This window comes from Coturnix japonica, chromosome 13 (genome assembly GCF_054131305.1).
Source record: "Coturnix japonica strain WE chromosome 13, WE-NBRP24, whole genome shotgun sequence".
NCBI lineage: Eukaryota > Metazoa > Chordata > Aves > Galliformes > Phasianidae > Coturnix > Coturnix japonica.
The window spans coordinates 15,245,701-15,268,717 of NC_140675.1; the positions used below are offsets into that span (position 1 = coordinate 15,245,701).

The 23,017-nt window shown below is 39.5% G+C and overlaps 1 protein-coding gene across 6 annotated transcripts; it reads left to right on the plus strand.

Annotated features, from left to right (window-relative positions):
• The first annotated feature begins 9 nt into the window (after positions 1-9).
• LOC107320625 (BOS complex subunit NOMO1) lies at positions 10-21,548 on the plus strand. 6 transcript variants are annotated; one of them, XR_014933867.1, is made up of 33 exons: positions 10-190; positions 422-511; positions 1,487-1,532; positions 1,964-2,064; positions 2,183-2,289; positions 2,476-2,548; positions 3,055-3,207; positions 3,924-4,061; positions 4,824-4,913; positions 5,523-5,628; positions 6,069-6,219; positions 6,749-6,926; positions 7,650-7,791; positions 8,139-8,270; positions 8,590-8,726; positions 9,001-9,088; positions 9,845-9,908; positions 10,934-11,029; positions 12,288-12,497; positions 12,780-12,862; positions 13,306-13,465; positions 13,580-13,706; positions 13,926-14,039; positions 14,682-14,809; positions 15,372-15,513; positions 16,109-16,192; positions 17,058-17,168; positions 17,740-17,841; positions 18,047-18,166; positions 18,755-18,847; positions 19,751-19,883; positions 20,250-20,515; positions 21,379-21,548. XR_014933867.1 is itself a non-coding variant. In XM_015876662.3 (32 exons), exons 1-31 carry the CDS (start codon positions 62-64, stop codon positions 19,880-19,882), a joined length of 3,627 nt encoding a protein of 1,208 aa, XP_015732148.2. In that variant the 5' UTR covers positions 10-61; the 3' UTR covers position 19,883; positions 20,250-21,548. The 6 variants fall into 6 exon arrangements, 5 of the variants coding, with proteins under 5 accessions (XP_015732148.2, XP_015732149.2, XP_085370278.1 ...); XM_015876662.3 differs by having other exon boundaries at positions 20,250-21,548; XM_015876663.3 differs by lacking the exon at positions 20,250-20,515.
• The last annotated feature ends 1,469 nt before the right edge of the window (positions 21,549-23,017 follow it).

Consider the following 23,017-nt stretch of genomic DNA (forward strand, 5'->3'; position numbering starts at 1 on the left):
CGCGGCGCTGAGTCAGTCCGCCAGTCCGTCCGTCAGTCGGTCGGTCCGGTCGCTGGTGGCTATGCGGGCCTGGGCCGCCGTGCTGGGCTGCGCGCTGTGCTGCGCCGTGGGACGGGGCTCCGAGGACATCGTGGTGGGCTGCGGCGGCTTCGTCAAGTCCGATGTGGAGATCAACTACTCCCTCATCGAGGTGGGCGCCGTCTCATTTAAGCGCTCGCTGATTTATCCCAGGGCCGGAGCTGAGTTCTGTGCCGCGGGTCCCCTGGCAGAGCGTAGCAGGAAACCTTTGCCCTGTTACCTGCATTGCCGCTGGGGACGTGCACCCTCTGCTGTGTGCAAGCACTTGCTTGGAGGATGCCCCATTCCACCTTTGGTCACGTTTATTAAAATATCTCTTTGTGTTTTGTTTTATTTCCTATAGATTAAGTTGTACACAAAGCATGGTACCCTGAAATACCAAACAGATTGCGCTCCGAACAACGGGTATTTCATGATTCCCCTCTATGATAAGGTAAGGAGTCAAAATACTGCCATGTCTCCTCTGCAGTGGAGGCACGAGCTGCTGTCAGTGCAGCGCCCATCACAAAGCGTTTGGATCATCATTTGTGCATCATTTTATTACGCTTGGATCCAACATCCCTTCTTTTTGTTTTCTGTTTGTAATACAGTTGTTTTGTTTCTCAGCGGTGTTATGGTGAGGAATACAGGTAGCTCCAGCTGTGGTGCTGTGCTATTTAGACTGGAAAAGTGTTTACATTCAAATTAGATACAAGCTGCCCTCAAATGATCTCGTTAAGAATTGTTTAACTTGTGGTTTGGCAGTAAAACCTTCTGCTTCAAATCTGAGGACATAAGATGCATCTTATCTCCTTGGTTTCATTCTTAGGTCTTGGGGCCTTTTAATGGCTGAACTTCAGAACCCATGTGGTGTCTGCTGATTTAAAGAGGATCTATGTGTAGATTAACACCTTTTTGGCACAGGACTTTTAGTGGGATTGGGATTTTGTTATCTCGTGTTTGGGCAGAACATTTGAGTAGAATCACCCAGTGGAAATACTGAAGGCAGATTTAGAATGCACCTGTTGAGGCAGGTAGAGAGATTTAAACACTTTCTAACACTGAACTGCTTGTGCACAAGCCAGGTTTGATGTAGATGCAGTATAAATGTGATGCTGCTTAACTCTTGCTCTTAGCTGTCATGGTACAAGCTCAGCATTGCAGCCTGTCTGGGTAGATTCTGCTTCTTTGAAACAGCATAATAGTAGGGGAGAGGAGAGGAGAGGAGAGGAGAGGAGAGGAGAGGAGAGGAGAGGAGAGGAGAGGAGAGGAGAGGAGAGGAGAGGAGAGGAGAGGAGAGTGGGGTTTGTGAGTCTTGCATTACTCTCTGCAGCATGGTGCTTGTATTCTGACTTTTTTTGTCATTCTTCAGTTAAATAGAATTCAGATCAGTGAAGACTCTTTTTGCTTTTTTTAAATTTATTTTTAGGGGGATTTCATTCTTAAAATTGAGCCTCCACTGGGATGGAGTTTTGGTGAGTGTTCATATCTTGTCTTAAAATAGGACGCTGTATTTGCAGTGTGGGAGTGTGGGACTTCAACTTCTGCTACCTTGAAGTTGGCACGGAAAATCACGTGCTGTTCAAAAGATAGAAGCCCTATTTATTTTTGATAAATATACTGACTGCACAGTCGAAAAACAGAGCTGTAAGTTCTGCACTGACAAAATAACACATGAGTGGATAAGAAATAATGAGTATTTTTCATTAAAATGTCTTTAATGAGAGGGGGAAGGATTTTCAGCATCAGAATTGGTGGTTAGTTCACTTGCTAAGGTAAGGCTTCCAGAGCACAGCTGGTGTGCTTGAGCTAGTGCCTTTCTGGCAGTTTCTGAAGCCGCAATAGAGTATTTCCATGATTCCTCTGTCACTAACTGCGTTGCTGTTTCATTGTTTTTCTCCTCCAGAACCGACCAGTGTAGACATCCATGTAGATGGCATTAATGACATTTGCACAAAGGGAGGCGATATTAACTTTGTGTTCACAGGGTTTTCTGTGAATGGAAAGGTCAGACTCCTTTATATTTATTTATTCCATCTTATGTTATTTCTGCCTTCAGAAAAAACATTCCACTTTACCTCTGGTAGTTATTTTTATCCACTTTGCACTGTTTTCATTTTGACAGGTTCTCAGCAAAGGTCACTCATTAGGTCCTGCCGGAGTCCAGGTTGTACTGAGAAATGCTGGCAGTGATGTAAACTTACAAGCAACTATTACCCAACCTGGAGGAAAGTGAGTATGGAATGTGCATGTGTGCGTGGGTGCATGCCTCATCTGTTCATTTACACCAGATTCTTTCTATTCTGCCATATTGGTTGGGATTATAGAAGTTCTGAAACACACGAAGAATATGAACTGCTTTTCTGTAGAAAGGTGTTAATAACTCTTAAGCAGCAACACCTTTTTCTTGCTTTGCAGGTTTGCTTTCTTTAAAGTGCTTCCTGGTGAATATGAAATCGTTGCATCTCATCCCACCTGGATGTTGAAAGAGGTTAGAGCCTAAAAAAGTTCTGATGGATGTGTTTAGTGATGGTGTGTTGTCTAGACTTTGTCTTGATCAGCTCCTTGAGCAAGTTTGTATGAGTGGACTTGCTTAATACAATATTCCTAGATTTTGCTGAGGTTACAAGAAATTGCCCTGCATAGGCCTGATTTGGAGCTGGTAATGAGCTCCTTCTTTATGTTTTCTAACCCTGTACATTCTGTAGGGACTTGGAGGTTATAGCAGATGCTTAAATCCTTTCAGATTGTTTCCTTTCTGAGCTCTGAAGTCCCGACCAAATCCTAAGTCAGTGAAACAGTAAAAATGCCAAGATATGACTGCAGAACAGCTTTAGCATCCTTCTGTTTTGAATAGCTGGTGGATTCTCTTTGAGTACTGCTATTCTGGGTTCTTCTATTTCTGATGTTGAATACTGAGCCTCTGTTTGTTATTTAGTGCTGTGAACAAAATTTAATATCTAGTTCTTATGCATATGTATGTGCTTTGCTTTTCAGTCAAACACAGTGGTGCGGGTGACCAGTTCTAATGCTTATGCTGCGAGCCCTCTGATTGTTGCTGGCTACAACGTGTCTGGGTCAGTAAGGAGTGATGGAGAACCAATGAAAGGGGTCATGTTCCTGCTTTTCTCCTCCTCAGTGACCAAAGAGGTAATGGTGTTTCAGAACCTTTTCAGTACAAGTATGGAGATAAGTGGAAAGCAGCTAAAAAGCTTTGTGTACTCCCAGTGTCCTGCTAATGCTGTGGGTCAGCAAGGTAAAGGGCTACAGTTCTAAGACAGTACTTGCTTCTTTTTTTTAATATTGAATGTTGTTTGGTAAATATGTTCCCTCACGAAGGTTACAATCCACGATTGTGAAAGGTCACCTTCTGGAGAAAGACTGGAGTTATTGCCAGGCAAACTGAATTTCACTACATGGTAGCTGTAATGCTGTAATTTCCCTTCAACACAAGATCTGAATCACTTTTTGCCCTTGTGATATGGAATCAAAGATCAGTTGCTTCTGTTGCCACTTTAAAAGTGTGTTATTTCTGAAAAGACTGTGGAACATTTGGTGGTGTACTTTGGTTTAATATACAGAGTAGAGCTCTGTTCTGTAATGTTAACTTTGTCCTCAGAGCTAAAGTCAGTTAATCTTAGACATGCAGTGTAGTTTGAGGGTACTGGGGGGTGCTGAGTTTCTTAGTTCTCTGTCCTTGTTACCATGGTTGCTTTTTCTCTTTTACCTATACAAGAATTGTAAGCTGTGTTGTCAAACTGTCCTTAAAATGGCTTTTGTATTTCCCATCCTTCATTCTCAGTATAACATTTTGAGTTATATGCATTCCTGAATTATTTTCAGTGTTCTCTCATTTATTGTCACAGGATGTTGTGGGCTGCAATATTTCTCCCGTGGATGGATTCCAATCACGAGACGAGTCTCTCTCCTATTTATGTAATGTTGTATCAAAAGAAGATGGATCTTTCAGCTTTCTTTCCCTTCCAAGTGGGAAATACACTGTGGTATGTTTGTTTATCCATTGAGTTGTTAACTTTTGCTTTCTACGCTAGCTTATGTAGAATTTTATAGCTGCTGAAACAGAATTAGTTTAAATATTTTTAATAAGGTCAAGTAATTGGAAAAGGAGAATCCGACCTAAACCATTTGGAGGGGAAATAAATAGCTGTATTAGAATTCTGTGGTGTGATTTCTGAGAAAGGACTCGATTACAAAGTTCCTGAATACACTGTCCGCTCATAGGGCCACACTTAGTGGCTGATGGAAGGCTGAAAGCTTCAGCTGGCTGTGGTTACCCCACATCCTTTAAGTACCCTGTTTTCTTTTTGTCTATTCTCTTCATTTATGCCCAGGAAGTGTGATGAGAGTGTTGTCTGTGTGATGCCTACAGTGATGGTCTTGCAGTCTCTCAACATGTGTGATCCAGAAGTGGGATCCAGGCTTGTCTCATTCCTTTAATCCTCTCATGATCATATATTCTCTTATATAAACTCCATGTAAGCTCTCTCACAAGTTCCGAGTGCCTTCTGAGTGAAGGGCTATTTTCCTGTTTTTTTCATATAGTCTCAAATGTATCCATCAGACATTCTTGAAATGCTGCCTTTATTTCTGTCTCTGTTGCTCTCAGTTATTTTTCCAACATGTTTGCAGCCCATTTGGCCATTCGTAGAGGTGTCTGTTAGCGATAAGGATGTGGAAAATGGTAAAGGAAAGGAGTTATGATGTCATGGCTTCTTAAGAGTCAAAGCAATGTGTTCTCCTTTCAGATACCATTCTACAGAGGAGAAAGAATTACCTTTGATGTTGCGCCATCTAGATTGGACTTCTTTGTAGAACATGACAGCTTACAAATTGAGGTAAGAGAAATCATCTTGTTTGTGCCATTCATTCCTGTAAAAGTGTAACTGATGTTAACAGAAAGCAGATGGGCTGTGGAAAAACTTCTTTGGAAAAAGCTTAAAGAGATTTGTTACATGTAGCCTCTTGCCAAGCAGGTAGACGACAATATCTGGCATTACTGTGCTCTTTCCCTTTCACTAGGAGGAAAAAAAACAGGGAAAAGCTGTCTGCTGTGTTTACTTTCCTATCTGTGTTACAATCAGGCAGTAACCTTTCCAGCTGATTAAGTTTACTCATTCACATTGTCATCTCTTCAAAAAGGTCTTGGAAATTTGTATGGTTTGCAGAATTTCTTGAGTGATATCATTGTGATGTATGATTTGAGCCTTCAGAACGGTACCGATACAGATAACTTGTGAATTGGTTCTATCTCTTAGTGGGACAGTAAGCCTTGAGTTAGATGCATGATTTCATTGTGATTATCCTGGTGATTTTTTTTTTTTCTTAAATCTGGAAATTAATTTCTCTTATGTGTGTGAGGTGAATAGCAGACCATGTTAATTGCTGTACACACATGGGGGCTTTTGCTGGGTAAAGGTTAATGTTAACTTTCTTTCCCATTTCAGCCTGTTTTCCATGTGATGGGTTTCTCTGTCACAGGCAGAGTGCTGAATGGTCCTGAAGGAGAAGGAGTCGCTGATGCCACTGTGACACTGAACAATCAGATTAAAGGTATGCAGCCATCTTGGTCTGTGTTGCTACAGGGAAGTCTTTAATAAGCTCAAGTATGTGAATAGCAGGATATGCGATGGAATTAAACCTTCATGATAATGCACTCCTTTTTTCATTAATTATTTGTAATATTACAGTGATTTTCATAGAATTGAGTAATTTTGTATATTTTCTGGCTTAGATGGGAGTATTAACTGTTCATTAGTTTTGTAGTAGAGAATTTCTTATTATTTCCTTTGAACATTCACCAAATTGAAAGTGTCGCTTTGCAGTGCAGAAATGAAGATTCGTATCTTAAGAAACATAATACTGTTTCATTGTTGTGCATTTTAAATTAAAAGTAGTCAAAAGCAGTGGATGCCCTTTGGTGCTTTTGACACACTAAGACAGACAGTGAAAACATGCTCTGCTTTTTTAACTCTTTGCTTTATTTGTTCTAGTAAAAACAAAAGCTGATGGATCTTTCCGTCTTGAGAACATAACGACAGGTACATACACAATTCATGCCAGGAAAGAGCATCTCTTCTTTGATACTATCACAGTGAAGATTGCACCAAATACGCCTCAGCTAGCAGACATCATTGCAACAGGGTAAGTGCCAGTGTCATGAAAATGTAAATTGATACACGGACAGTTTCTTTAGAGGGGGTTGTCCTTTCTCATGTCATGCCTGGTCTGGTGTACTGTTGTTTGTTAGGAGTTAAATGTTGCTCAAGAGGTTCAAGGGAAATAGGACAGCGTAAGTGCAAAGTTATGCTTTATCCACAGTTGCTCAGTCCTATTTAAGCCTTTGAGAGTGCCCTTTTAATAATCACTCCCTTGCAAGCAAAGGCTCTGTGACCTGAGGATATTGAGCAGTTGTAGAAGTGTGTGTGAACCAAAAAAAGGAGAGTTTTGTTGTCACTGGTGCTGCACTTCAGATACCCTCCTCTTGTGTGAGAGTGGAGTTGTGTAACTATCTGATACAGTATGGTACCTGACGTCTATCAGGAGGAATTGGTCCCCATTCATGCAGTAGTTCAAGATAACAAAGCTTGCTTGTCAAGGAAATTTTCAAACAAGTGTTTATGAGTTTTTCAAACTGTTTAATGTATTCTGATAGTTGGCATTTATTTTATAGATTCAGTGTGTGTGGCCAGATCTCAGTAACTCGTTTACCTGACGCAGTCAAACAGATCAATAAATACAAGGTAACCATGGTGCCTCAAGACAAGGACAAAGCATCCACGGTTACAACAGAAACTGACCCTCATGGAGCATTTTGTTTTAAAGCACAATCTGGTGCATACAGTGTTAAGGTAAGAGTGAGCTTCTGTTTCTTTGCTGTAGGACTGTCAAAAGGTTTTAGAGGATTTAAATAATTTCTAAAATTTGAGAGTTGATTGTAGGTTTCCTTGGCTTTTTTATTTGTGCTGTTTAAACTATGATAGGCTTTTTTTTGTTTTGTTTTTGAATAAACAGAAATTCTCATACACCTTTTCCTTTATATGTGTTTAAAAGGAGATCAGCCCACTGAGACTGAACAGTTTTCTCTCCCTTCTCTATTGGTAAAGTGCCTCGAATTGCTTCTTTATGCATTTTCCTGTAAATGAGACATGTGATGTGTGCCTTTTTCAGGTGTGTTAATGGTTCCTGAGATTACAGATCACTGCAGAACCATGGCACAACCACAATTAACCTCGCATTGTAGAGGAGAGCGCAGGCTGAGAGATAAGGAAGTGCACAGTTATGAGGTCCCTAACTGTCCTAGATAAATGAAATAGCCTAATGTGGAAACCGGAGTAAATAGATCTCAAAGTGGAAGCTCATCCAGACTTTAGAAACTTTTGTATCATTTTCAGCTCAGACTTACTGCAATTCTTTGGGCAAATTTTGAAAAGCATATTTTGGAGGCTGGTTTTGCTGCAATTTATGGTGAAATACCCGTTTTTCTAATTTCTGATAAGTCAGTTCAACTCAGCAGAGTTGGGTGTATTTGGTATTTATAAGCCGGTGATGTGCTGATGACCTGTGCTCTACAGGTAATTATTCCAGAGGCTGAAACCAGAGCAGGATTGGCCTTGAAACCCAAAGTGTTCCCTGTTACTGTTACAGACAGACCGGTCATGGATGTGACCTTCTCTCAGTTTTTGGCATCAGTTTCGGGGAAGATCTCTTGTTTAGGTAAGGCAGTTTTGAAAGTGAAGTGGAAATGGACAACTTCAGCACTGCATGTGTGCATCAGTACTGTTTAAATCCAGCTGCTTTAAAACTACTTGTTGTGGTCAAGCACCTTCAATGCATAAATTTACTTCTAGTAGATAGATGGAAGCCGGTCTTTTATCAAGAGACCTTACAGCTTGGTAACTAGTAAGTTTGGGATGAAGTTATGAACCTGTTTTTAATACTTGCTAGCAGTATGTTCTAATTGTTTTAATCTTAGTACACGTGAAGCTTCCTTGGAGTTGTGGGATTTGGAGGGAAGTTGGCAAGTCAGGATGCACTCATTTTCTGATGTCTGTTCTGGGCAGATGCTTGTGGTGACCTGGTGGTGATGTTACAGTCTGTGAGCCGCCAGGGTGAAAAAAGGAGCCTGCAGCTCTCTGGAAGTACAGAGTCAGTAGCCTTCACGTTTGAAAATGTGCTACCTGGCAAATACAAAGGTAGGATAATAGGGAATTGCTGGAAGTCTTACCTTGCTCTCTAAATCTGTGTTAGTCTGTATACTTCGGTTATCATGTGCCACGTGCCCAGTGCAGAGTTAGTCTAAACTTGAAAAAGTTGGGAAAAATGTTGTGTGCCTATGCACCAGGTTGTCTTAATATTGTCTGTTCAGCCATTGTTTTGGTGCTGATATTTATTTTTTATCTGACTCTGAAGATTATTGCCCAGGAAGTCAGTGTGATTGGGCTTTTTACACCACAACACAATTAATTCAAACAATTTTACATTACTAAAAGCTTTCTGTGGTGTGTGTTCTAGTAAGCATTGTACATGAAGACTGGTGCTGGAAGAATAAATCTCTGGAGGTGGAAATTGTGGAGGAAGATGTTTCGGGAGTAGAATTCAGGCAGACTGGATATATGCTGAGGTGTTCCCTTTCTCATGCAATTACACTGGTATGTATATAACAAACATCCTCATGTTTTTTCATTAACATCTGTAGGTAGGTTGGATTGCTCTTGGAATCAAAGCTTTCTTCTATCTGTAGGTTGTCTTGTGGCGCAGGAGCTCTAATGCTGATTGTGCTTTGAGATTTGTCTCTTAGATTTGGTGAAATGATCTTCAGCTGTTGGTTGCTATAAGAGAAGCATTAATGTACCGTTAGGCAAAATTTATTTTCATTTTGTTGTTTAGTAGTTGCTAATAGTGAATTGTGTTGTGGCTTCACAGGAATTCTACCAGGATGGAAATGGACCAGAGAACGTTGGTGTTTATAACTTGTCTAAAGGAGTTAATAGATTCTGTCTTTCAAAGCCAGGTAACAGCTCTAAAGTATTACTTGAAAAAACAACCATTCAATCAGAGGTACTGGTAATTCAAACAGCCTGCTGTGGCTTCGGAGGTTTCAGCATATACATTCTTTATTTTTTCTGTTTTAGTAGATAAAGGGCATTGGTCTTGGACCAACTGAGAGCACGTTAAAATAAACTTGTTCCATTGGATTCTATAATTGTAACATAATTGATAAAGGAAAGTTTCATTTCAATCCAGGATTCCTGAAGGGTCGCTATTAATGGTACCTCGGGGTTATTTATAACAAGAAAAAGCAATGCTTTAATGTTTCACTTTTTTTTTTCCCACTATGAATATTTTAGAGCTAATTACTTGTTATTGCCCATTAACAGAACAGTTAACCAGTTCATTTGGTTTTGATTCTGTTTTTAGCTTCGCTTAGTTCATCCTTAGAGTCCATGGCTTCATTCACAATTCAGTAATGGAGTTTCAGTGGTGGCTCTTTAATACAAGACTATCAGCTGTGGGATTACATTAGATTACTTCTGATTTAGGTTTGTTATATTTGTAACTGTTTCTGTGTACCTCTCTGTTGAGGTGCCATGTTTTGTATCAGTGTACATTAGAAAGTCAACACAGCTTCCAGTGGTGATTTGTAAGTGAAGAGATGAATTAATTTACTGTAGTCAAACTTTGCAGTTCTTCAGAATTCAGGCATCAGAGTAAGCTTTATTTCTTTATTTGTGTATCAGTGGATCATTCTTTGGCTTAATACTTACAGGTGTGTATGAAGTAACCCCACGTTCCTGCCACCAGTTTGAACACGAATATTACACTTATGACACGTAAGAGCAGAATCTGCTTTCAATCTTATGCATCTCTGTGTGCTTTCATAAAGCTTCCTTCTGCTGCAGCCAGCTGCTTTCTTTCAGTAGTTCGGGATGAGCTGCTATGACTGGCTCTAACCAATAGAAGGAAGCATTAGCAAAATGTATCAGATGTGTTTTCTTAGCCTTTAAAAAAGAAAAATGTGACTAAAGATAGGCTTTAAGGATGCTTTTGCTGCTTCAGATGGATGTTTCAGTCTGCCTTCTGTCCGTCTTTAATGCGTTTTTGCTCTTGTAACAAAGGAGAGATATTTCAGTGAAAAATGTTGATGGCTTGTAAGGGTTGAAATGTGAAAGATGGTATATTATGTTTGCTAGAAAGCATGTACCGCTTACAGATCCCTGGTACCAGTGATTGATTGTGGTGATGCTGCTCACCTCGATTTTGTGGGCTGAATAGATATTCACCCTAGTTACCAGCAGGCAGTACGGATCTTCCCAAGTCAGCCATGTTTTGCCATGTACATCTAGGTTGTGATTTGGCAATGTGCTTGCTAGCTTTGCTCCTATAAAGAGACTTTCTGCTGACTGCTTTTAATTCCTACACACAACAGGAAACAAATTCAGCATTAAAATATGATTCTTAACTGAATACATGAATTGAAAGAAGGCCCTTTCTGCAGCAAAGCACCATTAGACCTGGGACATCTTTGTGAACCATTCCCAGTATTGTTGACTTCTGATATGTATAGAGAAATTGTATGTATGGATTCAATCAAATCGATGTCAGCTTGAGAGGAGATGGGAAGCACAAGGGAAGGGAAGTTATTTGGCCAATGCCGTGCAGTAGTTGGGGTTTCACATCTGCAAAGTGCCACCTTTGCAGTATGCCATCCCGTTAGCACAGCAGCTTTGTTGTGTAATTTGTATATTGTGTTTTATAAAGATCTTTCAGCTTATGGGTAGGAATCAGCTGAATAACATCCAGTTATTTTCTTTAGGAGGGGGAGCCTTAAGTTTGTCTCTGTTGCTTTGATTTACAGGTCCTCTCCAAGCATACTGACACTCACTGCTGTTCGACACCATGTCCTTGGCACGATTGCAACAGATAAACTGATGGATGTGACTATTACCATTAAGTAAGAACAAAGAAATAATGTGGCTGTAAAAAGTGGAGGAAAGACATCCCTCTCATAAAGTTTTATTCTGGTTTTAATACTTCAGTGGCTATTCTCTAAGGGAATGGCACCCTATGCTGGACTGCAGGAGGTTTTTATGCTAAGCTGTTCTTTGAGTTCTTTGTAGACAGATAAATAATGCTCAGACCTCACTTTGTACACTGTCACTTGATTGCAGTATAGCTCCTTCCGACTTGTGTGTCATAGTAAAAAGGAATGGTTTTCTGAGTGATTATGCATTTTAATGAACTGAAATTTCTGAATTCAGAAGGTTTTATTTTTGTTTGCTCTGAGCTGTTTAGCACCAGGACTATTTTTTTCTTATTTTATTACCTCAGAATAAGAATCTGCTGCTTTAGAACCCTGTTATTGATGCGGAGAGAGCTATAAGAGGAAAAGTATGCAGAGTGATTACACACTAATGTACCAGTTTATGTTTAGCTGAACAGGCAGCTCAATGGGAAGCAGTGATTTGTGAATAGCTTTAATCGTGTGAGTTGCCAGATCTTACTGAAAGTGGGTGATAACAATGAGTGTTTTAATGCTTTCTTGATGTCCATTTGCTCTGGACTAGAGGTTCTCAAACTTGGAGTGTGGAAAGCGTCTTTATGGTGAAACAGATTTCCTCGGAAGCCCTTCCTTGAGTCCCTGAGTTTAATGAGCACAGCTGCAATTGCTGGGCAGCAGCCAGAAAAGAAGCACTGGGACAGAAGAGAGCTATTAGGATTTTTAAAACTAATTTATCAAGGGGGTGAATATTATACCAACAGACCGGGCTGGTGGGGTTTTTTTGAGACTGTTGAGAACTGTGGAGGCATCTCAGTTGCCAGTGACTGCCTCTGTTCCAGCCTGTATGAAGCTTTTCAGCTGAAGTCCATTTTGTGAAATGCTGTCAATGTAAAGGGAGCAGCTCTGGATTTCAAAGCAAAGCTCTTGTTTTTAACAGTCTGTGCTTACGTATCAGGTTTAGAACAGTGATGTCTTTAATTTCAGTTAATCAGAAACTGCAGAGAAAGGATTTAAAGTCTTAATGAAATTCGATGTGTTAGATCAGTTGTATATATTTGTCTCAAAAAAGAGAAACAGGGTTATAGGGTAGTATGGAAGCAGGAAATGGAATTATCCTGATATTCTGAAGCAGTCTTAGGAAAAAATAATGGGAATCATTTCTTCCTTTGTATGAAATGAGCTTATTGTGTTATCTTTTCTTTGTTTTCAGGTCATCTATTGACAGTGAACCTGCCTTAGTTTTAGGGCCATTGAAATCTGTGCAGGAGTTACGCAGGGAGCAGCAGCTGGCAGAAATTGAGACCCGCCGACAGGAGAGAGAAAAGAAGGGCCAAGAAGAGGAGGGAACAAAGCCACCAGTGCAGGAGATGGTGGAGGAACTTCAGGGACCATTTTTATATGAATTTTCGTACTGGGCAAGGTACTACCGAGCTCTGATGGGAAGGGTGTTTTCTTTGGCCTGTTGCCTGGGTTTTCTAACAAACTGATCTATTCCATGTAGGAAAGAGCTGCTCTGCAGGTATCTGTTCTGGCTGACTTAGCAAAATGGAAACTAATAACACGTAATATGAATTTTGCTTATATTATTGCTTGTATTTTCCCCTTAGGGTATTTCGAAGTATTCTGAGGTCAATATGCAGTGTTCTGTCCTGTGTGAGAGACACTGATCTCATTATTTTCTTATGCTTTTTTGTTTTTGTAGGTCTGGTGAGAAAATTACTGTGACACCGTCTTCAAAAGAGCTTCTTTTCTATCCACCTTATGTGGAAACAGTCGTTAGTGGAGGTAAATAAAAATACAATTTCTGGATATTACAGCAGATTCTCAGAATTACTTGTATTACACTTACTGATAAAAATAGCTGTGAGGATGGATGCAGGTGTGCTTTGAGTATGATAATCAATTGAAGTTTCTGTCAATTTTTCCTTTCTATTGATTTAGAACTATAAAAGTAGGTAGAAACAAACAAACAAAAAAAAACAAAACAAAACAAAAAATCATGCTTCTAAAATTGTGAGGGCTGCCAGCAATCAGTTACGCTGCCTGTTGTATCAGTTTGGGTGTTTTAAGATGTGACAGGGAGCTGTACTGTTATGTGGATGGATCTCTTATTCCAAGGCAAAAGAACTTTGACGATGTCTTCAGTAGTAATTAAACTCTTGCTGTAAGATGTAGTATTGAGTGTATTCTTGACTTGTTTGTTTTGAATTCCCTTTGCAATGACCAAGAGAGCTGTCCTGGAAAGCTGATAGAGATTCATGGGAAAGCAGGCTTATTTTTGGAAGGACGGATTCATCCTGAATTGGAAGGTGTTGAGATTGTCATTGGTGAAAAAGGAGCTCCTTCCCCTCTCATCACAGTTTTCACTGATGACAAAGGTGCTTACAGGTAATTAGTAGATTTGTTTTGATGTTTTGGATTCTTTTGTTTAAGTGCCAACACACCTGTGTGACATCCAAGTGCTTCTTCTAAAGTGAACTTTTTTTTCCTTATATTTTGAAGTGTTGGACCACTGCACAGTGACTTGGAATATACAGTTACTGCACAGAAAGAAGGATTTGTTTTGACTGCAGTAGAAGGAACAGTTGGTGACTTCAAAGCTTTTGCTCTTGCTGGTGTGACGTTTGAGGTAAGTCCATCCTGAGCACTTAAGTTTTGAATGGTGTTTAATTAAAGGTAGACAAGCAAAAATATTAACCCATGTGTCCCAGGGAAATACAAACAAGTATGGAATGTGGGAATCAGGTAACTTTATCATAATGGAAACAAATCCCAGGCTTCTGAATTGAGCCTCTTTTCATGAGAGAATTCTATCTTACGCTTACTGCTATGGCTTCTGTTAAAACAGATTAGATCTGAGGATGACCAGGCTCTTGCTGGAGTACTCTTGTCTCTAAGTGGAGGGGTGTTCCGGTCCAACCTCCTTACACAGGATAATGGCATGCTGACCTTTTCCAATTTGGTAAGTTAAAATTGATCTGAATGCGGTTGTATGTGTGGTGCTGTGTATCTTTGCCCTCCAAAACAGGGATGTAATCAGTGCTCCTCAGTGACAGGAAGATGTATGAAATCATAGCTTATAGTGAGAGATGTGAGAGTGGACAGCACTTAAGCTAGCACTTAGCTAGTGGAAGTTGTGAAATCTAACCTGGAGAAACCCTTGTCCCCAACGTGCAATAGATGATGTTGGTTGATCTCATTTACGAACTTGCAGTCTGTAAACATGATCACCAGCAAACCAGCTGGGTTCATTTTAGTCTTTAGAGGAAACAAATGTAGTAAGATTATTGATCTGTACCTACGTGTGGACATACCTGAAGTTTCTTTCCAAACTCCCCCTGGTCACTTTCCTGCCCTTGCAGTCTTGTGATGAAGTGTTAGAGTCATAGTTCTTTCCCTTTTCAGGCTTCATTTTCTGGTAGAAGCCCACCAGTTCATTGTCTGATGTGTTCCTCGTTTTTTACTACTCGTGTTTTCCAACCAGTTTAACCTATGGCTGGAACAGAGAAGTTTTGCTCTTTGGGGCACTTGAGAGAAAAATAATTGGAGCTGGTGAATTGTTGGGTCACTATCAATAAACAGCTTGTTTTATGCATCTTTGCAGAGTCCAGGGCAGTATTACTTTAAACCCATGATGAAAGAATTTCGCTTTGAACCATCATCTCAAATGATTGAAGTGCAGGAAGGACAGAATCTTAAAATTCGGATAACTGGTTACAGAACAGCTTACAGGTTAGTGGGGATGATAAACTGTGCAAAATGCTGCGTATTGGATCAGGTCGCATTATACAAAATGTGTTTTCTTCTGATATGTCTGTTCTGAAGGCTTGGAGGTACTTTTGAAGGCACAGTTTAATTATTGTGCTGCTTGAGAGTACTGTTTCTAGCCTTTTTTTTATGCATGTGGATATACTAACAAAGCCCACAACAGAATTGTAAGGAAAAACAGTGCTAAGAAGGTACTGTGCGAGTGGTTTGTGCTGTGTTTAGTGGGAGAGGTTTACTCTGGGGACTGTGTACCACTCCAGGTATCTGACTTATCTTCCTTTCCCTGCCCCCTGGGGTAAGTGTTACTTTTCTTGAAGGGTTGGGAACTTGGATTCCTGAAGATGTCCACTGAACTGCAGCTAATTTAAATGCTTTGAAACAGTTTTGGGTGTATACATTACAAATTCTGCTTTTCATGCTGTGCTGGATATATGAAGAACTTTTCTCACGAGTTATAACAGTCAAGTCTTAAAAATGTCTGCTAAAACAGCATTTGCTCATAATTAGCAATTGTTTCTCCTTCTAGCTGTTATGGCACTGTCTCTTCATTAAATGGAGAGCCTGAGCAAGGGGTCTCAGTAGAAGCTGTGGGGCAGGAAGGATGTAGCATCTATGGAGAAGATACAGTAACTGATGAAGAGGGCAAGTTCCGGCTACGTGGCCTTCTGGTAAGGATCAGAATGCTTTCTGTCATTTACATTTATGTTAGCGTGTTAATGGAACAGTACAATGTGTTCTATGAATTAGCTGTAGATTTTTGTCTTTTCATCACACATGCAAGCACAAAGGTCCTTGGTCTTTCTGTGTTAGGACGAGGTGTGAGTGATGATTCTTTCTTGTAGAGGGGGAACATTTTTATAGTGTAAATCTGTGGAACTTTTTGACTGCTTTCACACGAACTGAACAGCTCCCATGGAGTGACACATGAGAGTGTCTCACCAGTGTTCAGTGTTCACCCCAGGTGCTGTAGCAGGGAAATCTCATCTCTTCAGCTTGTGAAAATTCTGCAGCAAGTGCATCTTAGAGGTCTATTGGGTGTTTGTATCTTGTTGACTGTATAGCATATGTATGAAGTAAGCTGTTCTGAGGGGAAAAAACAGCAATAGAATTTCTGGAAGTGAACACACTTAAAGGAGTTAGTGGGTTAAATTATCTACTTAGGGTAAGAAAATGTGTGGAATGCTAGAAAATTCACTTACTGTCTTCTAAAACTAAAGCACATGCTATTTGGTGTTAAACTTATCATCTGAATGTTGCTTGTAGCCAGGCTGTGTGTATCATGTACAACTCAAAGCCGAAGGCAATGATCATATTGAAAGAGCTTTACCACAGCACCGGGCAATTGAGGTAATTTATTTTTTTTATTAATTTTTTGGTATCAGTTACATTTAAAATGCATCTGTGCAGGTGTTAAAGTGACAACAGTGTTTTTGAATACATTCTGTTTAATCAACTGGCTTTTCAGCAAGTTAGCTCCTGTTGTGTCAGCACTAGAGCTTATAATTGCAATAAGGCCCAACCAGATTCTTTCACAGCACAAAAGCTGTATGTTAAGAAACAAGAGAATAAATATGCAGCTTACTTTTCAGTGTTCTTTTATGATGCAGGACAGAGAATTCATCATTTGAGTTTGTCATAAATTGTTGTATTATATTCATATTCTATTACGGAATGTGGTTTCTTGTGGTTTCTTTGGTCCAAATCTTATGGTCTCAATGTAAATGAAATTGCCATCCAGACTTGCAAATCTTTATAAAACGCAATAATAACTTTGAATATAGGAATGATGAAATCTCGTTAAGTTCTCCTCCATCCTTACAGACTCAAACTACCTGCTACTCACCTATCTCTTAGCACCCAGCAGAGGTTAATTAGCCTTTGTTAGTTGCCTAGAGCTTTTTGGTGGAAGACGGTCATTATTTGAACTCAGATTCATTCCTGACCAACATGCTCTCCTTTTTAGCATAATAGGCAGAATTCCTTCAAGTCCTTTGTGTCTCTTGCTAAGAGTGTTTGCTGCTTAGAAGGGGATGTGAATGGCAACACAAGTCAAATGAAGCTTGCGTACTGCAAGTGAGAGCTGTTGGCAGTAAACCGTACTAATAGTATCGTAACCAGATTGCCATTTTCTTAAGGGCAGAAAAGCATTTGAAAGAAACCTGCTTTAGTTCTTTCTTTGTCTGTAGAAATATGACTGTTTTGTGTGTTGCAGGTTGGGAACAGCGACATTGATGATGTTAATATTATAGCATTTCGGCAAATTAATCAATTTGATTTAAGTGGAAATGTGATTACGTCTTCTGAGTATCTGTCCACGTTATGTGTAAGTTCAAGCCTGTGATCTTTGTCAAGTGCATTTGCCATTGATTTCCCAGTGTTTTTTTGCAGGGTCACTGAAAATCATTCAGAAGTCTTATCTGAGTATGATGCAATCCTCTTTTAATTACGCTCATTTTCGAGCAAACTGTGTTTTCTCAGTATTTCAGGCTTACTTTGTGCCTCGAGCTGTCTAATTTGTGAAGTAAGTACAGAGAAATTGAAACTCAACAAAATGAGCTTACCAGAGAAATTAGAAACAATCTCCTGCTGCAAATTCCTCTGGGGATTATTTAAAAGAATTGCTATATTCTCTTTATTGCACTGCACAGACTATGTCTAATACATCTAGATATGGGAAAACATCATTCTTTCCTAATGGTACTCTAAAGTATTTTAAAAGTCTCTTTCTGCGATTTTTCACATGACTTGTTAGAACAAACCCAGGTGTTCATACTTGACATCTTTCTATTTATACAGCCCATGATGAATTTTGAAGTACCTTTATCATGTAGGAGTATGGGCTCTTCTAGTGCAGACTCAGAAATATCTCTTGTGATTTCTTCTTTCCCTCACAGGTGAAGCTCTACAAAAGTGAAAATCTTGACAACCCAATTCATACAGTCAATTTAGGCCAATCTCTTTTCTTCCATTTCCCTCCCCTGCTCCGAGATGGAGAGGTAAGAATATTCCTGAATAATTGGCTTAATTAGCTTTATTATTTTTCCCCTAAGCACACTGAAGTATTATTTTTGGTTTGCCTGCAGTACTGTGTTCATTCTGGAGGTGAATGTGAAGCCTATTAAACTGACTTTTGCCTTTGAATCTAATTTTACCTAAGACTGCTACTAGTGCTGTAGACTTGAGTTTATTTTATACCCACAGAATTACGTGGTGCTCTTGGATTCTACGTTGTCTAAATCACAGTATGACTACATCCTGCCTCAAGTTTCGTTCACTTCCATTGGATATCATAAGCACATTACGCTGGTATTTAGTCCCACTGTAAGTACCAAGTAGGTAAATGTTCATTTCAAATGCTCAGCTTGAGAGCAGTGTTTGGGTAGTGTTGCCTGCATATACTTTGTGATCTTGGCCTGACTTTCTATTAATGTAAATATAAAGAGGTTTATGAGAGGCATTAATGTGGCAGTAAGCTTGGTAGTTTGGTTTTGGCCACATTTAAGGTATCAGACAACAATGTAATGATCTGGTATATTATGGGAGGCAAACAGGGAGTTCAGAACAGAATTGTAGCCTTGGCACTAGCAGAGGATGCAGTAACTGGGAGCTGAAGACAAGATTATTGCTGGGATTTCCTTAAAAACTTCTATATAGAGGACAAAAGCATCAGCAAGCTCAAATGAAAGTTATCAGTTCTCAGAGCCCAAAGCAGATGGATTCTCAGACTACTGTCAGGAGAAATCTTCTCCTGTAAGTGAGAGAAATGTATTTTTGCACCTTTGGAGCTTGGAAGGAAACCAGATGGGAAGGGCTGGATGTTCTTTGGCTAAAATTACTTAAAGCTGAGGGAATTCCTAGTCAAAATAACTGTTAAAAAATAATGAAATGCATCATGCACACTATTTTCAGAGAAAGCTACCTGAGCAAGATATTGCCCAAGGATCTTACATTGCACTGCCACTGACACTGCTTCTGTTGTTGGCTGGTTACAACCACGATAAGGTAGGACATGTTTTTGGTTCCATACGGGTGTACTATTGTCTGTTGGTACCCATGAATACTTTGTACTGTGTTAAGTGAAGTTGTATTCTGATGGATATCTAGATAGAGGTGCAGTCAGCAGCTGCCTTGTGTGACACATATGTAGCTAAGCTTTTGGACACTTACCTTGGGAAAACTGTAGTGGGGAAACTGTGCTCCTCTGTTATTTCTCAGTTTCTTATTTGATAGCTCTGAAAAACAAACAAAAAAATCCAACACAATACAACATCTTTTAAATTCTGACCAGAGTCAGTGATAATAGAAAGAAAATAAATATTTTATTGACTTCAGAAGCAGTCAGACTGAAAAAACTCAAGTCATTGAGCCTGATCTCTTTGGCTTTATATCCTTGGTATAAAACTCTGAGGAGGAATATAAGGAACTACCATATTACCTTTTTTATTTGTTGACAAACTGAGTTCTTTCAAGCTTTCTCTGATAGGGCTGGATTGTTCTTTTGGTGATAAGAGGGGAAAAAAACTGTGCAATATGATTTCTTTCCAAACTTGAATATACTGCACAGAACGTGAGGTTCTCCAGGATTTTTCAGTGGCACTGAAATTGCCATGGAGATGAGCAACTTGTCTATACTCAGATCTCAAATGCTGGTCTTAGGTAAATAGCTGCAAGAAAAAAATTAGGGATGATTTTTGTTTCTGATTATCAGAAGTTCCAGTAAGTTTGATTTGCTTCCTTTCCAAAGAATTGCTGCCATTTTCTGACATCTTTTTAGATGTTGTAGGTGTTCTGCTTATGCATTGGATTCTATTTGTTTGGGAGCATATCATTCTGAAGAGCACCACTACAATGCAGACCTTACAAGCCACCATGATCACAGTCTTTTTCCCCTTTTTGTTGGCCCAGCTTATTCCCTTACTACTGCAGCTGACGACTCGACTTCAAGGGGTCCGTGCCCTTGGACAGGCGGGTTCTGACACCGGTGGCCCAGAGGATGCAAAGAGACAAACAAAAAAACAGAAGACAAGACGGACGTGAGGTGAAAGGGGTGACTGCATAAAGTGAACCTCCATCAGACTGAATTCTGGGGAAGCAAAACTAAAATGCATTTTTGATATACATGCGATCTTCACATTTTAGTCGTTGCTACCTGAGCGCAGTTTGTCACACTGGCTCCATTTTGGTTGTAAATTTTTTATGGAGTTTATAGGTTTACTTATTATAAAGTAATGAAATGAATGCATCTGTTGTTACTGTGAGTACATCTCCCATACTTGAAGACAGTTCATGAATTCTTTTTCTCTGGAATAGGTTGTGTTGTCTTCATTAATGATTTGTAAAAGCAGTGGTAATAAACTGCCAATTTCACTCCGTATTTTTGGGAATATTTTTCCTTACTTTTCAGAATTCCCACTTTACTCCAGAGAAGCAGCACAGAGGGATTTTGCTAAATCAGTGGTACTTGAAGCAACAAAGTTCTGGGGGAAATACATGAACTGGTGAATGATGTCCTTGGCACTTCCAATTCAGCAGCTTGATTGAAGAGTCTGTTATCTGCACAGCTGTGATTTCAGTTCTTACCCAGTAAATGTTTGATTTTAATAAAAGATAACATATTTGCCCAATGAAGACAAATCATTAATGTCATGTAAGATTAGTTGATAATGTCAGGTAAGTTCTGCTGATCCCTGGTGCAAAAGCAGTGTTTAAATGTCAAGTTCATGTACACTGTGATCTCTTTAGACCTCCAGTATTCCTGAAGTGGCTACAGCTAGTTAGCTAGCTTCACTGTTCTTTCCAAAGTCAGACTGTGTTGTGATACTTGTCTGTGTGTCTGTCTCATCTCCTGCTCAGGCAGCATTTAACTTTTGTGCCAGTTGCTGATGGATTGTTTTCTTTTTTTCCCCAATTATTTGAAGAAGTGTTAGCTTTTGGAAACCTTCGACATGCACAGTCCCAATAATGTAGACTGTAATAAATAATAGCCTGCTTCTTACAGGCCATCTTTTGATTCTTGTTTGAAACAGACAGTTAGACATACACAGCTTAAATGTTAATGGGGCTTTTTATTGACAAATAGTATAAAGGTTAATAGAGCTTTTGAAAGATGAACATAAATGCCTACAAATATTGCAAAGACGTTGGTACTGCCAGTGAGTGGCAATGTTTCTCTTTTATAGTACTTGAAATAGAGTCCCTTTACATTTAAACATTGAAGCTTACAAACCCTACTTTAGAAACCTGGATACAAAAATTGCTTTAGTTTGGTCCTAAATATTAAAACTTCATCTGCTGATCCTTCTACTTAGACTGGCATCTATACAACACAGTCTGAGGGGAAACTGCCAAGATCATAAGAAATGAATGTCAAAAAAGCACATGTGTATAAAGCTTGAGATGAAGCTCTAACAAACTCATGCTCTCAACTTAATGACCTCAAAATTTGTGGTTTACTGTGATGAACTACGTGGGGAAAAAAAACAGCGTTGGAGGCCTTGTATTAAATATGTACAATTTTTATATCTTTTTTTTAGGTTGGTGAATGCTGATAAGGGAATTGCTGCTTGGGGGAGTTGTGTGAGAAGTGAATGATCATTCAGTGTGACTTGAGGGACTACCAGATATTCTGACCTCTGAACTGTGGGACTTGATTGACATTAAACATTGGAAATGCTCTTAATAAAAAGGCACTGATGCTTGCTAATTTGTTGACAGAAGCTATTTGGTTTGTGACATCCATTTTCCCTTTGCTAGCTAAGGATCTCAGGATAAGCTCTGATAAATAGTTCTTGCTACCTCTGACAGCAGTAGTGAGTCGGAAGGAACAAAACGTGTCTGAGTGTTAATACAGAAAATGGGTTTGTGTCAGATTTCTTTGTGAGGCAGGATTCCTGCTGATTTTATCCTGATACTGATCTATCCAGAAAAACTGTATATGCTCATCTTCCATATTGGCCAGAAGGGTCAAAGGCAGCTGGAGTTGAGGACTACCTGCTACAGTGTGAGTGTTGGGGTATTTATATTAATACAGAGACTACGTGCAAAATGGGACTGGCATTCATTTAGATATTGACTCTTACAAGGAAACACTTGAGGCTCAGTGCTTTTCTTACTTTTCTGGTGGCACAATAGTGAAAGAATAATGAATTCATTTGCATGGTGAGCTAAATGTGGGCAAATGTCTGATTCTTTTGGAAATGAGAGTAAGACCTTCTGGATAAAGTGACATTGCATGCTACTTGTTTTTCTTTTGAACGCAACAAATGTTGTCGGCTGCCTTATCAGCGATGCACAGAACTCTGTTTCTTAAGAATAGAGTGAACTATTGGTACAGAATTTCACAGTTTCTGAGCCTAATTTCTAAAGCATTATTTTCATTATGCCAGTCAGATGAAGTCAGATTTTGAGAATAAGAGTTTTTGCTGCATAAGCAACAGTGTTGTTAAGTAAAGATGCAACCATTTAAAAAGCAAATGTGCAGGAGAATGAATACAAAAAATGAGGAAATGACCCATTTCAACAAGGGTAGGGAAGCATAGATTTCTTCACAATACTTCTTGTTGCATTTACTTTAAAAGTTTCACTACGTGCTGAGTGGCACTACTTAATAAATAATACACAATTGAATCCTAAGATGATTTTGCCTCCTGATCAGTATTCCCTTCTTTGTATGGTATCTGAATTTCTACTTTTTTTCCAGTCCGAAAGTAATTTAAACTGAGCTTGTTGCAAAGGTGGAGGCAATGAAACAGCTATGGCAGGCAGAGCCCAAAAGTGATTGGATTTCCTGACTTGTGCATGGAAGAGTTGGCTCCAATCCTGCTGAGAGGTGGGTGCATTTACATGTGGGGAATCACATCTGCCTTACAGATAGGTGGTGGCTTTAGCAAAATCTCCAGAAGTCACTAAATCTATTTCTGGGGTGTTACTGACTGATGCCAGAACTCTGCAGGTGTTTTTAGAAGAACACCAATGAGTTTTAATCTGTCGTTCAGTTGTTTAAACCTGCAACATGCTGTATGTCCTTGTACACGTGAAGAGCTGCTCTACGCTAATTAGCATTCCCTGAGCCCTTGTGGATTATTATTAGCAAGTGTAACTTTCCCCTTGAATGTTTTACAGAGCTTTTTGTGAGCTTTTCACATCAGCTAGCTTGTCCTTTCAATTTTCTAT

Bases quoted from the DNA above. Each gene is read 5' to 3' on its own strand.
- LOC107320625 (XM_015876662.3), top strand. From the start codon at position 62: ATGCGGGCCTGGGCCGCCGTGCTGGGCTGCGCGCTGTGCTGCGCCGTG. The intron at 4,062-4,823 runs GTATGTTTGTTT...TTCTCCTTTCAG, and splicing joins CAAGTGGGAAATACACTGTG to ATACCATTCTACAGAGGAGA. The intron at 13,707-13,925 runs GTAAGTCCATCC...CTGTTAAAACAG, and splicing joins TTGCTGGTGTGACGTTTGAG to ATTAGATCTGAGGATGACCA.